This window comes from Neolamprologus multifasciatus, chromosome 10 (assembly GCF_963576455.1).
Source record: "Neolamprologus multifasciatus chromosome 10, fNeoMul1.2, whole genome shotgun sequence".
NCBI classification, from domain to species: Eukaryota; Metazoa; Chordata; class Actinopteri; order Cichliformes; family Cichlidae; genus Neolamprologus; species Neolamprologus multifasciatus.
In genome coordinates, this window is record NC_140448.1 from 23,421,163 (window position 1) to 23,437,836 (window position 16,674).

Consider the following 16,674-nt stretch of genomic DNA (forward strand, 5'->3'; position numbering starts at 1 on the left):
TGACTTTGATTTGGTAGCTGATGAAGGAAAATACTGAACCTTTGCCCACCCGTTTTCTTCTTCGCTCTCAGTCTCATCATCTTTGTTTGATGCTGGCGTCGGTAACCTTTATTCTTGGTGGTGCTTCTGCTCTTACTCATGTCGCCACCTTTGAGTGTAACAACTTTCTAAATAAGTGTTTCAAATTCTGAAATGATTTCGAGTTTTTTTTGTTTTGCTTTTTTTCTTTTTGCAACCTCCTACAGATATTAAACCCACCTTCACAGGAGCAACGCAACATCCTGTGAGTGCACCACTTAAGACGAGCTCTTTGTTTAAAGACGATTCACTGGTATCTCTAGATTTTTAAAGCGCTTTGAAAGGCGCGCTTCGTCTGGATGACTGCATGCAGCCCAAACATGACTCTTTACTTCCTGTAGTGTGGTGCTTATCATGTTCTAGCTAATATTTAGAAACAATTAAGCATAAATCAGTTATACTTTATTTACCATTCCAGTCAATTAGTTCACTGTTTTATAGCCAAAACTGAGGCACAAAATTAAACCGTTGTAAAGATTTGTTGAGGTTCTATGTTGCTGGCTGGATGCTGCCTGGAAGGACATGGTTTTGATTGTAGGAAAACTACCAATAAAAAAGCACACAAGTGGTTCCAGTTAAGAGCCGTTCGCTTGGATGTGGCTTAACCCCAATGAAAGGACATGATTTAATTACTCTGCAGCTTTAATGCGCCTGGTGTTTCTTTAGAAAGCACAGTGTATAATCTTTTTTGAACCAACTGTGATTCATCTTCGAAAAAAAAAAAAAGAAACATGTTAAAGAAAGAACTTTTCCACCACCAATGATTAGGCAATGGAAAGGGGCTTGCTGAAGTGATCATCTTGTATTAAATGGGCTCTTTACACACTGATGGTGGGGTTGAAGTTTGCGCTATTAGGCTCTCCCTTCAGGGGCCGAGGATAAGATGTAATCCTGGTTTTTGCACTGTATCGCAGATGATCCTGATCGTTAATGGGGTTTACTGCACCACAGTTATTCAGTTATCTAGTAAGAAAAAAGGGAAGAAATCGTGTTTTTAGCTCTTCTCCATGTTGGTGTTCTTCATTAAAAAAGAATTCCCCTTTTGCTACATGACATATTTCATGTTTCTACACTTTACACATTGTTACACACAAACATAAAGCTCTTTTTATCAAACGCTCCTCCTTTATCAGTGCTGGTCTTATTCAAATTCAGAGCTTGTACTGCATCTGTGCCTGTGTGTGAAAAGCATGTCTTGTGGGGTCGCAGCAGCTACGCAGGCTTGTGTTTTGTGTGTGGGCTGCTTATCGTTTCTATCTGCTCAAGTTTCCTTTTTTGGCCTTTCCTGTCAACAGTTATTGTCTGATGTCACAGACGACACTCATTAGAGTTAGAGATAAAAAGATGATGAGAAAGGATGCACGGGGTGTGTGTGAGCATCAAACCTCTGAACTGATAAGGCAGGGTGATGTGAACTTAAAATATGACTCTGATCTGACAAGAATAATCAAACTGCTCATAGCGAAAAGAAAGAGTCTGTCTGCTCGTGTGTGTGTGTGTGTGTGTGTGTGTGTCTGTGTGTGTAACAGAGAAAGGTGTAGATATAAAAAGAGAAAAGGTGTTTGTAGGTCAGAGACCCTGAGAGTATTTCAAGAGCTCGTGTAGAGAAAATTTGCTCATCTCTGGTTCTTCTGTTGTTATCAGACGGGCTGACTGCATCCTTTAGCCTCAGGTGAACCTGAGAACCCATGAATGTGCGTAACTATCAGCGCAGATATTCAAGGGAACTGCGTTTGAGATCAGAGCACGGCGAGCTCACGAGGCAGCGTGGCCCACGCAGGAGAGGTGCTGCCTCTCTGGAAAAACAGCTGTCTATATTTAATCAAGGCGAATAAACAAGGAGTTTAAACAACTCATTTATAATTTAGATTTGCATACATTAAGACTGCTCATTTTAATCTTTTTATTAATATGCATCAACGATATTGTATAAATATGCAGCTTTATGCAAATACCGGGCCCATTTTCTGTTTGTATTTAATTTTGTTTCCCAGCTGTGGATCATCATTTTCATTCAAGGCAACCGACTCAGATTAAGTCAAATATTAAGTCACAGCATGGGAGTGTATAAATATTTCTCAATTAAAAACTCTGAAGACCAGCTATGCTACTGTATCAGCATTAAAAATGCATTGGCATTGGGAGGAAAATAGGGGGAGGCAAGTTACGAGTTTGATAAGACATCAGAACTTTGAGTCTACATCTTTGAACTATGTTTTTTTTTTTTCCTTGTTTCCCTCCTCAAATCAAGTAGTTGCAATAGCTAGCACTTTTCGCTGTTACAAGATCTGGGGGATGTAAGGACCAGCCAAAAACATGCCGTGCCTCTGTTATTGATGAGCAAGCCGTGCCTTCTGATGTTTTTCACAGAATGTCCTAGATTTTGCTGCTTCTTGCCTAAGCTGCCACTTTTCTTTTGATGCAAATGAGGAGTTTTGTTCCAAAATGTGAAAACTACCAACTGAACAGTGTGACAGCAGCTGCTACAAAAGGGCTGCTGAGACAGTGCAAAGCTCACAATGCATAATTACCAAAGTTATTAACTAGCTTGATGATAACATCCCAGAAGTACCCTAATAACAATATACCAGCCACATCTTTGACATGTTGAACAATTGAGATATGTGTTACATTTATTGTGAGGTTTGAAATATGGTGGGTAAGGAAGGAAAAAGCTGAACTGAATCCCTTGACAAGGTCCATATTTTTATTTGAACCAATCACAAGGAAGAGAAGTTGCAACTGTCAGCAAAAGCAACAAGACAAAAATGCTTTTAGCTGCCAACTTTTGTTTTTACAAATGTGCTTTATTTTTATGTTTTGTGTGTTAATCAGCATCCGTTTTATGAGGTAAACAAAACGATGACTGCTGTAAGAACGGAGCCAGTTTTCAGCCCTCGAGTTTAACGCTGAAGACCAGACCGCTTTCTTTTTAGGAGAATAAGATAAATAGAGTTCAGCTCTTACTATCCTGTAGTTTTTATTGGCATGCTCCCTGTTGGTCTCTTGAGCAACATCAACATCTGTTTGCGGCTGCTGTTGCCTCTCTGCTCACTGTCTCTGTCGCTTCTCACAGTGTCATCTGTGCTGAGTGTTGCTGAAAGTTTAAAAAAAATATATGATAGGGCCATATAGACACTTTAATTTTACGCAAACAGTCATCGGAGCAGCTATTGAATACACAACACATGCACAGTGACTTAACATGAAGTGTTTTGTACATGCAGACCTGATTTGACTGTTATTCACTGATCTCATTTAATTTACTTATAGACTTCTGTTTTCTTTGAAGCTACGATATAAAGATCCAAATCCATTTATCAGTGTTTGTTTAATTTCTTTGTAAATACAAGGCTTGTATTATTTGTATATTTTACTCCATATTCAGGTCATGCTTAAAACATCTTTGTTTTTCTGCTTTCTTGTATTTTATTAGTTCTTTAACTTACCTTGAAGTATGTTCCAAAGTTCCGTGTTATATTATATTTCTTATAAAAAATATCTGTTGCTAGTTTATAGGTTACTTTAAAAGCAGATTAACTAATGAAACGATTGTCATATTTTGTTTATGGCACATATTCTGTGACAGTGGCAGATGCTCACATAACATAGACGAAGTTGCAGTGAACTTCTTATACTTATACTCTTGATTTCCAGATCTGTTACGAAGCATCAACATTTGTATTATTTTATTGAAACTTTTAAGGATAGAATTTATAAGCAATAACAATGACCTATGACCTATTAAGATTTTTCCTTATTTTTGTTGCTGTTGGAATGATAGATGTTCATATTAAACATGGCCAAATTTTTAAATAATGACTGTATGGGCAAAAATTTCAGATTCCATGCAGCTCTAAATGCTCTGTTTCTGACTGATTTTTTATTCTTGGCTCTGTGTGATGTCATTAAAAGCAGATGTCCTTATATGGTTATTTCAAGTGCACAGCGCTAGCTGTAAGAACCACAGCACCACCCACATGCCATTCAAATCTTCCATTTATAACGGGCTGCCAATAAGAAGAAAGCTACTTTCCTTTCTTGTTATTTTTATTTTATTTTATTTTTTTGGCTTTGGATGAGCTGAGGGGCTTCACCATAGGTCAGTTTAAGACAATACGGTTTATTTTGAATTAAAATTATCTAAACCTACTCCAAAAGAGTCCAAGAACAAAAGGTAACCATACTAAAACCCACAGCTATCGTTTATAAATAAATATGTAAATATAATCTAAGTATATGTAAGCATATAAAGGAATATGTAAAAGCCTATATAGATGGAAATTAATATTCTATGGCTGAGGTCAAGCCAAAAATCATTTCCTCAAGTTTGGATAATATTTTTTTAGCTCTCTCAAAGTGCATAAATTGATTAAACCAGTAGGTTAAGAAAAGAAAACTGAGATTCTGTGTGAGCTTTACAGTAGCATTATATCTAAGCACTACATGAATGAGTTAGTGATTATGATTTAAATATCAAAAACAGGATTTTTAAAAAAAAAAAGTAGTAAAAAAGACTCTAGATACAGCTATTTTAAAATATAAACAGTGCTGAAGAAAGTATTTGATTAATTTGCTACAATGAAAGTAACAGTATTAGACTATAAATGTACTCCATTAAAAGTAAAAGTCTTTCATTTTAAATGTTACTTACATACAGTAGCATTACTGAAATGAATTCAAAGTATCAAAAGCATTAATTAAAAAGGAATTACTACAATACAATGTAGCTTATATAACCAGATTATTGCTAATAACTGCTATGTAAATAAGTTAATAAATATAATAGATAAATATCCATCCATCCATCCATCTTCATCCGCTTTATCCGGGGCCGGGTCGCGGGGGCAGCAGCCTAAGCAAATAGATAAATATATATAATATATTTATATTATTACATATATTTTTATATTAAATAGTAAAAACCGTATCTACAGCTAAGTCTGATAAGTTGCATCAAGTGCAAAGCAGCAGTGTGTGTTTTACTACACTGATTCAGTGTACGTAAATACACCGCACTGGCGGAATTCATGACGAAAAAGTTGCAGAAGCACAACAAAACTGATCTCCCAGCTGAAGTTTAGGTGGCAGCCGTGGGAGCGTGGAAGGTGTAAAGTCGCCCCTGGAAGTCATGAATAACGTCTGTTCGCCTGAGCTGGGAGAGGTGATGTCTCTTTAAGAAGCTCAGCCCTCTGCCGAAACAATTGTACAACCCCCCAACAAGTCATCGGGCCTGTCAATCATCCGGTCGGCGCCCTTTGATGTCGGACTCCTCGCCTTGTCTTGGGCTCAAATGAGCTGTTTGCTGCTGTAGGGAAACATTAGTCTTCTACCAACCAACCAGCCGGGGGACGCCACATCTCAACTTTTTTCTGTATGCGGTGGGGGTTTCTGTACTTCGGAGGCGCCCCAGACTGAGGAGATTTTAACAGAGAAGTCCCGCTGAATCTTTTTCTTTCTACTTTTTTATTTTTATTTTTTGTCAGTATCATTTTTTTAAACGTGTATAACATCGAAGAGGAGGGGGGAAGTAGACATGCCTCAGCTTAGCAGCGGCGGCGGGGACGACCTGGGAGCCAATGATGAGATGATATCGTTTAAGGACGAAGGAGAGCAAGAGGAGAAAATCCAAGAAAACGCGTTCACGGAGAGAGACCTGGCCGACCTCAAGTCCTCTCTGGTGAACGAGTCGGAAATAAATCAAAGTCCGAACGCAGCGGTAGGTGTCACGGAGTGTGACTGTGTGTGAAAGGCAGAGGGAGAAAGTGTGTGTGGAAAGCTTGTTTTATTTTACGCGCTGCTGAGAAGCTTTGAATGAAACCAACTCGCGCAGTCAACTTGCCTACAGGGTTATAGTAGTTAAAAAAAGAAGAGGGGGTGGTGGTGGTGGTAGTACGGGTCTACTACAGAACGAGGGCAAAACTGAATTGCACTTATTAGCGTGATAAGGTCAATATAAAGTCACTCTTGTTTGGCGTTTTCGTGACTTTTTCGGGTAATTCTCACTCGGTGTTTGTTTACGATCCCTTCCAGGCGGTCAGACGGGGACAGCAGGGCGAGCAGAGGGGCTTCCCAGACAAACACCGGGAGCATCTCGACGTTGGTAAGCAGAAAATACAAATAAAAAAAAACTTGGGAAAACAAACAAACAAACCAAAAAAACATGAACATACTCACTCTCATCCCTATGAGCAGTCAAGTACTGTGTAAGAAAGCGGTAAAAACCACCCACTGTGTCAAAGCAAGGAGTTATTTTGGTCACGGGCGCACGTGCTGCTGCATTAAAACTTCAAAGAAGCACCGCTCAGGTGTACACTGCAAAACAAAACAAAAAAAAGATGGCCATCCTGTCTTCAGCTCTTTAGTTTATCTCTAAGATCTATAGCTTGCTGGGGAGATTTCCTCTGCTGCTCAGTCAAATTAGCAGAGCTCAGCATAGATGCAAGCAAACTAGCTGTCTTTAAAAAAAGTGGAACCCTCCTGGCCTTAAATTGTCATTAAGCTTAGGTAAAGGCACTGGTGTGAAGGGCAAAGCAACTTCTCAGTAGCTGTAAAAATTGCTAGTGCCTTTCATTTTAATTCACTATGTTTTAAGCTTACTTATCTAGTGATCTTTTATAAGATTTTGCCAAAAAACCAAGGTCAGCCTTCCTTTTTCTTCAAACCTACCACCCAAAAAGATAGAGGAAAAAAAAAAGCAAATTCCCCTAACTACGCCAGGGCGCATTTAGACAACATATACAAAACAGCTTTAATTATAGGCATCACTGTTGTGTGTACTCATCTCTGAAAGGAAGAATGCTCTCACCTTGTGATCCTTTGATCAAAAAAAAAGAAAAAAAATCCTCATCAAATGTGGATTTGCGGTTTTTAAAAACTGGTCTATTTGATGGTCCTCGAGAAAAAGCGAAACCCGCAGAAATCAGAAAAAACTGTTCCGCCCTGAGGGATGCTGATTGCCCTCAGATTCTGTCACTCAGGTTCTGGCCACGTTAAAAGTTTTGTCACCTTCGCAAGAAAGCTCAGCACTCACGAGGGAAGCCAGTTGTTTTGTCTTTGTGTTTTGTGTGTGTGTATGTGCGTGTGCGTGTTTCTATGCAGGTATAACCTAGTCGTATCTGACCTCCACACAGGCCTCTCGTGCTTAATATGGGTGGTGGTAAGAAATAAATTAACACATAGGCTACAGAAGTTCACGCCTCTAAGACTATGTGGTGGTTGTAACGCTTTTGTCTCCAGTATTGTTGCCTCTGCTCATTCACGGATGTAAAGTGTAGTAACTAGAATGCCTGTAAATAGCTGAGCTGCTTTATATGCACGTTTACCTTCTTTTTATTTTGACGTTAACACCTTAGCAGCATTGTGTGAGTAAGTATCAGGTTTGATTTTTATTTTAATCCTCACATCCAGCATTTGCACCCACAGCTTTACCTTTATTGTTGTTTATTTTGTCTTTTCCCCCAAGCTGTCATGAGTTTTATTGTAAATTAAATGCATTATTAAATGATAACTATTGACATTTAGACAGCAAATCAAAAGAGTTTGGAAAAATTAGGCAACAAAGGTGACAACTTCTAATTGTTTGCTTTTCCTGTCAGTGTCGAAGCAGCAAGATGGAGGTATGTACAAGTCGCCGGGATATCCAGGGTATCCGTTCCTGATGCTGCCAGACCCCTATCTCCCCAACAGCTCCGTTTCTCCATCTGTAAGTCCACTTCTCATTGAATCCTTCCGCTGGCTATGGTTCTCCTCTTAGTAGCTGATGATATTCTGTGCTCACGAGAACTCCTTAAGGTGCAAGTTTTTGCGCCTCAGCTTGTCTTTGTATTATTTAGTATCAAGTCCAGACTGTGAACACACAGTGCTGAGCCCCAGAAGAGAAATCCAGTGTTTTCTAGTTGGGGAGAATGAAAGGAACACACACTCGTAGATGGAGATCTCGAGCCTGGTGTCCTCTGAGTGATTTTATTTTTTAATTTTTTTTGGGCTGGTGCAAAGACGTCCTCAGTAGTCTCAGTTCGAGAGAAAAGAGATGCAAAGCGGTGGAGAATTTACTCGACTTTTTGTGCATAAAAGCATAAAACATTTCTTCTTGGTATTTTCTGTTTCATAATTCATAATTTCTATTTTTTATGTGCATGCAGTTTTGAGAATTAGGAAAGTTCCCCTCACATCAGCCTAAATTTCAGTGATGTTTTCCCCTTTTAGATGCAATTAGCATATTGTGGCTCAGCTATAACCCCCTAAAACATTATACAGAATTTTAATGCTGCTTCTCTTATTTAGAGGGGTTTAAACTACCAGCTTTATATATTTTTTTGGAGGGGGGGGTCTCTTTCACATTACAAAGCGGAATCAGTCAGCTTATGTTGCACTAGGTTTTAGATTCAGAAGAGACAACACGAGTCTCTGTCAGACTGAAGATGAATGGCACATCACTGCAGATCTCTCTCAAACTTTACACATGCTCTGATTTGGCTTTGAACTGTGCTGCTAACTCCCCCCACACCCCATCCCCAAGGCTCACACCATCCCTAACTGCCTTATAAAATAAAGCTGCATTTAAAACACAGCGGAATAAAATCAAAGTGCCGCAGCCTCATGAGGCAAAGCAAAAAAAAAAAAAAAAACAGGAAAAAAAAGGCTTGTTTTTGTTTACGCCGTTGCTGAAGTTGGAATTTGATTGATGTCGTCATCGCGAAACATTTCACGTGACGTTTTCCCGTCTGTTTGTACCCCGGGTGAATGACAAGAGGTTTATTGCACAGCCTTAATAGCAGTTCTAAGTGTTAAAACCGCTAAAACAAACATCAGAATGACTCGTGGAAAGATTTCAAGTATGCAGTATTGCTCACCCAGCCAGACAGCCCTTAAAGAATTCATCATAAAAAAAAAAAATCCCTTCGAGTCACCCGTTAAGAACCAATATCCACGGATAGGCTGAGTAATTGCGCCGAACGTGAACGCTTGTGCCTAATTCATTTTTCACGTGCTGCGTAATCCTGTTGCCTGAATTAACCCCCTGCTCTAGCAGACAAGACGTTGCTAAACAGCATAGATGCCTGTTTGTGAGATGACATGTGCTGTAGGCTGATTTCATGTGAGAGCATAGTGAATAAGGAATATGCTGATTTATGGCTGGAAAATGTGATTTTCTAATGGCACCTTGGCGCTTCTTAAGAGTGTTTCAAGACGCCGTCAGTGTCCAGGTCATGGCCCGTTGGCTGGTCATGGGAGACTTTAATAGGGTCTGTGATTTTTCAGAATAAAAGCTGACAGTTGTTAGAGACTTACCTTCATTTTCCATGGTTTTTAAAAAAAAAATGAAACTAAAATTTAAAATTGTAGTCTGTGGGGAAAATACATAGTATGAGAGTGTCTTCTTTTCTCCGCCACAGCTATAAAGAAAAACGTATAATGGAGCTAAATGCATCTGTAAAGTAAAGATGGGTTATGCTGTTCATACATGTGATTTGGCTACACAGTGCCTTTTCACTTTAGTTTTATATTTGCTCCTTTCAGGTTTGCTAGAAAAAAAAATACAGGGTGAAAACTTTTGTTTTACTGTTTATTTCTTTTTATATTCTTGTATAGAATACATCCTTGACCTGCTAGCTCCATTTAATTGTGCTGTTTTGCACATAAAGCAAAGCCTTTGCTTGGAAGAGAAGCACTTGTAGGTACAGCAGCGTCTCCTTGGAAATCACATTTCATTTTCAGAGTCTTTATTCAGTAACCAGTTACATTCTGAGAATACGACTGAATGAACTACGAGTCTTAGTGAGCATGCTTGTTGTTTCCTCAAACGTCTTTATACTCGAAGCTGCATAACACGGCACATCCGGCATCGTGACAAACATTGTGAAGAAGTGGAGACAAACATGGTGTCTTCCACCTTCTTCTCTTCTCTTCTCTTCTCTTCTCTTCACCACAGAAGCCTCTCATAGATTGTTCTCGTTGGGGGTGGGATTGGCGAGTTGGGTAGAGTGAGGGGGGGGTGAAGAGGTACCGGTGGCGGCGGTGGTGGCACGATAAAGAGAACTTTCTCCCCCCCCCCCCCGTGTGTCTTCGAGACTCCACACAATGCTCACTTGTTGCTGCTTCCCTTGTAATTAGCCCGCTGGTTGTGAGGCGGTAGCGGGGTATCAGGCCCTGTCTAACCTGCCACTTGAAAGGGGCTGAGAGTAGTGGTTTAGCGGGTGAGGTGGGGGGGGGGGGGGGTGATGATTATGGATGGCAGAGCTGGATCAGAAGTTCAAGGTCAGGGTGACTGACAGAAAAAAGAGCTGTTTGTGGTTTTCCCGTTATTGTGATGTTGACACGGGACATTTCTGTGTGCATGTGTCCATGTCTCACTGCTGGCCTGTCTTGTCCTGGAGCTATGACTTACACTTCTAGTGTCTCACGTCGCACATGCACTGGAGCCTGAATCTTTTTTAGATCTTTTTTTGCGGGCGAAAAAATGTCTGATCCAGTCAGAATGGACATTAACTGGTCTTCAGCCTGCCAGTCCCATAGTACAAAGTCTGTCCGATTGTGCCAGGTTGCACGAGTGTTAGAGCAGTGCAGGTGAATTCATCGCTATTAAGTGGTCGCCTCATGTCTTGCCCATGCACGCTCTACTCTGGCAGCACAAGAGTTTGATTTTTCAGACATTTTTTCTGTAGAATATGTGTGTACACAGCTTTATCGTTGGTGTTTGTTGCATTTTCACTCATCAAGTAGTCTTTAAAAGGTGAGATGATTGCGACTTCTTGATTTTGTGTGTACCCGATGAGAGGGTAGCTTATGCTTACATTCGGCGGACGTAGATTTATGCTCACTCAGTTTCATGGATTAACCTACGTGCAGTTACTTAGAGTCAAAATAATGAATTGGTTAATCATTAATTACTAATCAACATAAAATGAATCCGGAGCCAATGAATTAATTCATTGAAGAAGTACACATGTATTAATCGAAGCAGTTTTGATCAGTTTTCTGCTTTGGTTACTCTACACTGTCAGATCGTTCACAAATCGCTTTTATTTGTTTATCTTCAGTTACGTACCAATTCTTTATTCATTCTGTTTATTTCTCATTTTTTATCCTAGAAGAAAGCCAAACCAAATATCATTGCACTGTGTGTAATGACAATAAAGACGATTCAATCGTCAGAACACTTGGATATATTATAAGCACTGCTTTTCTCATGTTTTAAATGTATTAAGAAACCTATTAAGAGAAAAGAAAGTGTAGCTTCATCTGTGTTATTTGAAGTCAAACCCTTTGATATACTTTCTTTTCTTTTTTTAAACATGAATTTATTTAACAGGCTGTGGTGTAAAAATTTCTGCAGCGTTGCCCACATGTCACCAGCTCACCTGAAGAAACAACAACACCTTTGTGCGTTCCCGTAAACTGCTTTGAACTGTTGCAGTCATTGTGAGAACCTCAGCTGAATGACTGAAAGTCAGAAATTAATTGTAAAATCAGTCTGCTCGTGTCTGTGTGGGTTTATCCTCACTTGTAAAGGTCTAGCCAGCTTTTTGCACTTTTTAATCGCCAACTGATGAAAAAACAGCCCCTGACCGTCGGAGTGGGCTGACTTACATTTCATATAGGAGGGGGAACGAAATTCCCTGAGCTGTTGTTGTGAAAGATTAACGCATTGTTTTCCTTATACAGCTGAATCAAAGTGGCAGAAATGGACGCAAACAGACTGATAATCACTCCTTGTTATTTTGGTATTAACATTTAAAATTTTAGATTTAAAGAGAAAAGAAGAAGCCTCTAATCTCTGCTGAGAAGTGGTTTTTACAAAGCGACTACACGCGTATTGGCTCCTTATCCCATTCAGCGATAATACTCCTATTACAGCATTTCATGAGACATTTCACTGTTGTTGCATTAATGGAGATATCAGCCGTCCTTTCAGGGGAAGTGGCCAGAGAAGGAGATTTGTGGGATTCGGAGATATGACTAAACTCCCTCAGCTTGTTGTCTTTGGATAAAGCTTTATCTCGAGTGTGTTTGTCAGAGCGCGTGCGTGTGAGTGTTTGCTGTTTAAGTTCATTACACTAAGTAATCTGTATGTATCAAAGCTTTTGGCATGTTCTGTGTGTGTGTGTGTGTGTGTGTGTGTGTGTGTGTGTGTGTGTGTGTGTGTGTGTGTGTGTGTGTGTGTGTGTGTGTTTTCTAGTTTGTTGCCTTAGGCTTGTGTTTGTACCCAGGGTTCATGGTGTGTTTTGTGTGATGATGCTGGCCGTATACTGTGGATGCAGCGTGTGTGTGTCAGCTCTCTTCTTGCTGTGTGTATAATGCTGTGAATTACCAGCAGACACACTCTCTCTCTCTTTTTTTTATTATTATTTTTGAAGGGATCATGAGTCTTTGTCGTCTCAGGCAGTTAAACCCTGTCGCAGGGGAGACCTTCAGTAGATATAAGAGTGTTTTTCTGTCTTCAGCTTCCATCCATCTTCCTCCTCACTCCCTTTGCACGCATGCCATTTCCACATATCCATCTCTTTTATTGTCTTGTGCTGTCTTCAGCATCTGAGGTGGTTCCAAGCATCTCTCTTCACTTCATTTTCCTACTCGGAGAGATAACTTCTTGGTAATTGCGAACTATTAAAAGGAGATCAGATGGGAAAATAGGAAAGCTTATTTTCATTCATTTCCAATTATATGCATCGGAAGCGTAAGAACTTTTTGTGTGTGTGCGTATTTCGTTAACCTCTTAAGTCACACAGGATCAACTTATCTGAGCATGAGAACCAGCTCTTCATTACTTAATGTTTTGATTGATTATGGAGGAAAGCACACAAGGAATCAATAGAAGAAGAAACAGAAGTGATGAGAAAAACATTTTGGTTCTGCTGATTTTTTGTGGTTTGTTTGCATTAATATCAAATATTTTATATGTTGGTGGCCATTTTTAGGTAAACATCTGGCGATTACTCACACGACTTCCCCTAAAACGCCTGTTATTAGTGGACAGTTTGGATATTAATTTGTAAGGAGGATGCAGTTGTTTTTTTCTCAGTTACTGGAACCTACAACTCTTAGAAAACTAGTCAAATATCTCAAAGTTGTGGGCTCTGAAAAGAAGTGCATATTTTACTCTAGACTGGAAGTTAACAGTTGTTATTGGTTTCCATAACGCCAGCTGCACTTCCTACAGCTGCTTCACAATAAAAGCCTCTTAATTTTAATCTCGCGTGAGATTTTTATTGTGACGATTCTCTGCTGCGAAGGAATCGAGAGGGTTAGACTGAAGTAAGAGGAGAAGCAAAGTAGAAGCAACATTGCTTGATTGTTGATGGGGATTGATGGATGTTTGGTTGAAATTAGTGGGTGGCCTGCCCGCTGAAGCAAAAACCAGGGTTTTTGCTTTATCTGAAGTGGCCAGTGAGTCATGCGCAAAGTGATTGGTGGTTAGCGGTTGTATATTAATGAGCCAAGTATTTGGATTTTAATCAGTAACCTTTTACCACCAGTCGTCTGAGAGATCCAGCGTGCCTCGTGGTTAGTTTGAAAGAAGCACACCTTTCTGGACTGATGTTCGCATGTAGAGCAGCTTCGACATGATTCGATCAAGAAGGAATCTGTAAGTCTGAAGATGTCTGAGGTTCGGCAATAAAGCGCTGAATTGTTTCACAACTTTGTCCACAGACTTCAAAGATTGTCCGTCTGGTCTGTTTGTGGGTCATTATCTGAATAATTAAGCAGTTTAAGCAGATATCTGATATTTGTCTGCATGCAAATCTATTCACTGTCAGAGAGGCTGTGAAACTCCCTGTGATGTGGAAGCTGTGGTCACACTATGACGTCAGCACGCTCTGAAGGCAGCAGGCTGCTCTAAAACACTTTCCCGCTCAGCCTACCTGGACACTGACTGTAAATGGCTCAGGTTCTTTGGGATAACAGTAAATGTTTGGTCGAAATGCAGTTTGACAGCGTGCTTTCAGTCAGTGGAATTTACGAGCCTGTGTTTTACAGCTCAGTGTTGTCTGATTTGGGGGAATTTCCTGCTCATTTGACATTTCGATTCACAGAGCAGAATTAAAAATTGACAGGAAGGCTGCTAAGAGATGGTTTATATGTTTGGGAAAGGCGGCGGGGGAACGTCGTCATTTCTGTGACTCTAAAGACTCAGCTGAAGTGTGTGTTTTGAACATTTCAGTGTCTCAGCCTACAAAGAAATATCAGTTTGATTGTTTTCACCCACTTCAACTGAAAGCTCATGCTTTCTGTTTGAGTAATTTCACATCTTTTAGCCCATAAAGGTTTTTCATACATCTCCTCCTTTTTCTTGTATCCATTCAGAAATCAGTTGCCGTTGTGAACAAGCTCTCCTCCCCGTTCCCCTTTCCTCCTCCTCCAATCTCCCAAATAATACGAGGTCGATCCTCTAAGATCAAGGGAATGGCATGTGTGTGTGCGCAAGTCTCTAGGATCTTGCCACTTCCTTGTTTCCCATTGTATTGCAGTGTTGACAGGGGGGTTGTTCAGCCTTCCCCTAGACTCTTGGTAAACAATGGCAGCAACACAGGCTGAGGCCTCCCTAATCCCCCCTTCATACAGACCCAGGGGCTGGGATGAGCAGTGCTGGGGCCTCCCTGTCTCTGACTGCCTACGATAAGGACCCTGCACACTCGGATTTAAGAGGCCTTAAAGAAAAGCAGCTTTCACTAGAATGCGGGAAAAGCCCAAGTTCGGATGGAAAGCTTGCATCTTGTCTTTTCTCAGATCTTTTTCTCCTTTAACTATAACTGACAGCTCTGCATTAAAGTAACACCCGTGCTGCGTTGCATCCATGAAGTAAAAGTTTTTGAACTATTAATGTAGTATGCTGAGAGGGCTTCACGAAGCCCCATCTGACAGCTTTTTCTATCATTATGATGTGTTCAAGTCTGTGATTATGTCTGTGCAGAGTGTAAACGGGAGTCAATTACTGCCAAACATGAAAACATCGAGTGTCCTCGTTCACAATTTATTAACTATTAAAACTAAATTTGGGACTCAATAAAAGGAGACATGAAGCAATGTGATCACAATATGTTACCCATGTTAAAAAATAGTGTCATATTACAGCAGCAGCATTTACTTTAATATAACAGTGTAACTGAGGACAAAAATACACCCAAATCCTCTAAAACTATCTATTTATATCAAGCGTTTATATATCTAATTACTATATATCAACATTATTCAGTATTGTGTCAGTTCAGTTTAATTTACTGTCTTATTAGCTCTCCACGCCTGCCCTGCTGTTCACCATTTTCCATCACAGTCACCTCACGTTGGTTAACTTCTGCGAGGAGCTCTTAAAGGGAACCTGTTACGCTCATTTTCCAGCTCCGTATTTTATTTTTGGACTCTCCTGGAATGGCTTTGCATAATTCACAGCTCAAAATAATCCCTATTGATCTTATACTGGGCTTCAGCGCGGCCCCTCGGTTCTGATCGGCTACCCCTCACAAACAGAAGGCCTCAACAGCAGATGGGCGGGGCTTCTATGCTCACAGCCAGAGACGACCTTATAATCACGTCGGATCTTACTGACATCATACAGAGCCAAGAATATAATAAAAAACTGTCCAAATCTGAGCATAAGCTTATTTATTAAAACTCAAGCTGTGTTCAATATAGACGTGTATCATTGTAACAGCAACAAAATAAGATGAAACAAAGATTTTTCTAAGCTTTATGGTTTAAGCTTTACGGAAGTGGCAGCTGGCTGTGATTTGAAGGAGTATTGACTGGTGTTGAAACATTGGTTTAAATTGTAAGTGTATATTCTCTTTATTATTTGACAGCGTGAATAAAATATTGAGAGAAAAAAAGGAGGTGCATCTCATAATCTGACGCTTTCTTGCAAATTTGCATCCATGAACGACAAGATACTCAATTCAGTGCCTTAGATATAAAAAGATATCTATCTAAAAAGTTATTCGCCTATCAGATGTAAATATAAAATAAAACTTTCTAATGTAAATATGGCTTCTGATGTGTACTTTCATCTTGTGTCAGTGACTAAAGACATGAAAAGCAAATGCAAGGACCAAACAAAGATGTTTCTAGTCGATATAAATCATAATCTTTATAATTGCTGGATATCATGCTTGTTTGTTTGAGGTCGCCATGTTCACTTGTCTCAGGGAGACCACAGCCAACGGAAAATGTGAGCTCAAGATCGAAATAGATGCGGATGAAGACAGATAAATAGATTTTTACAGAGGAAAGGCTGGAGAGGTAAAGACAGCGCTATAGAAGGAGGAGAAGAGGAGGGGGAAAGATTAAAATACAAATGACCATAAGAGCCTTCTCATCGCCCTACTGGCTTTGAAGTAGCGGGCTGTGAAGGCACCTGAAGAGAAACTGTTCAGAAGACTATTTGAAGAGGCGGTAATGTTAAGAAGAATATCAGGAGGGGGAGAAAAAACCCCCTTTGGATAGCCCCGAGGTGTTTATACCTGTAATTATTCATCCACTTATTTCTTTCCGGCGTTGAAGGAAGATGGGGTGGGGGAAGTGGTAGAGCAGTAAAAGACAGGTGTTGGCAAAGGAACTGTGGGTTTATTTGATTATTATTAACTTTATTTCTCTCTCACG

At 40.0% G+C, this 16,674-nt stretch overlaps 1 protein-coding gene across 3 annotated transcripts in view; it reads left to right on the forward strand.

Annotated features, from left to right (window-relative positions):
* The first annotated feature begins 5,065 nt into the window (after positions 1-5,065).
* Positions 5,066-16,674, forward strand: part of tcf7 (transcription factor 7) — a 75,559-nt gene continuing 63,950 nt past the window's right edge. The window contains exons 1-3 of one of the 3 annotated variants that reach the window (XM_085174380.1): positions 5,066-5,797; positions 6,112-6,181; positions 7,677-7,783. In XM_085174380.1, coding sequence (XP_085030506.1) covers positions 5,615-5,797; positions 6,112-6,181; positions 7,677-7,783 — 360 coding nt within the window. In that variant the 5' untranslated portion in view covers positions 5,066-5,614. The remainder of the gene's footprint in view (positions 5,798-6,111; positions 6,182-7,676; positions 7,784-16,674) is intronic. The other 2 variants (XM_085174381.1, XM_085174382.1) reach the window with 2 other exon arrangements.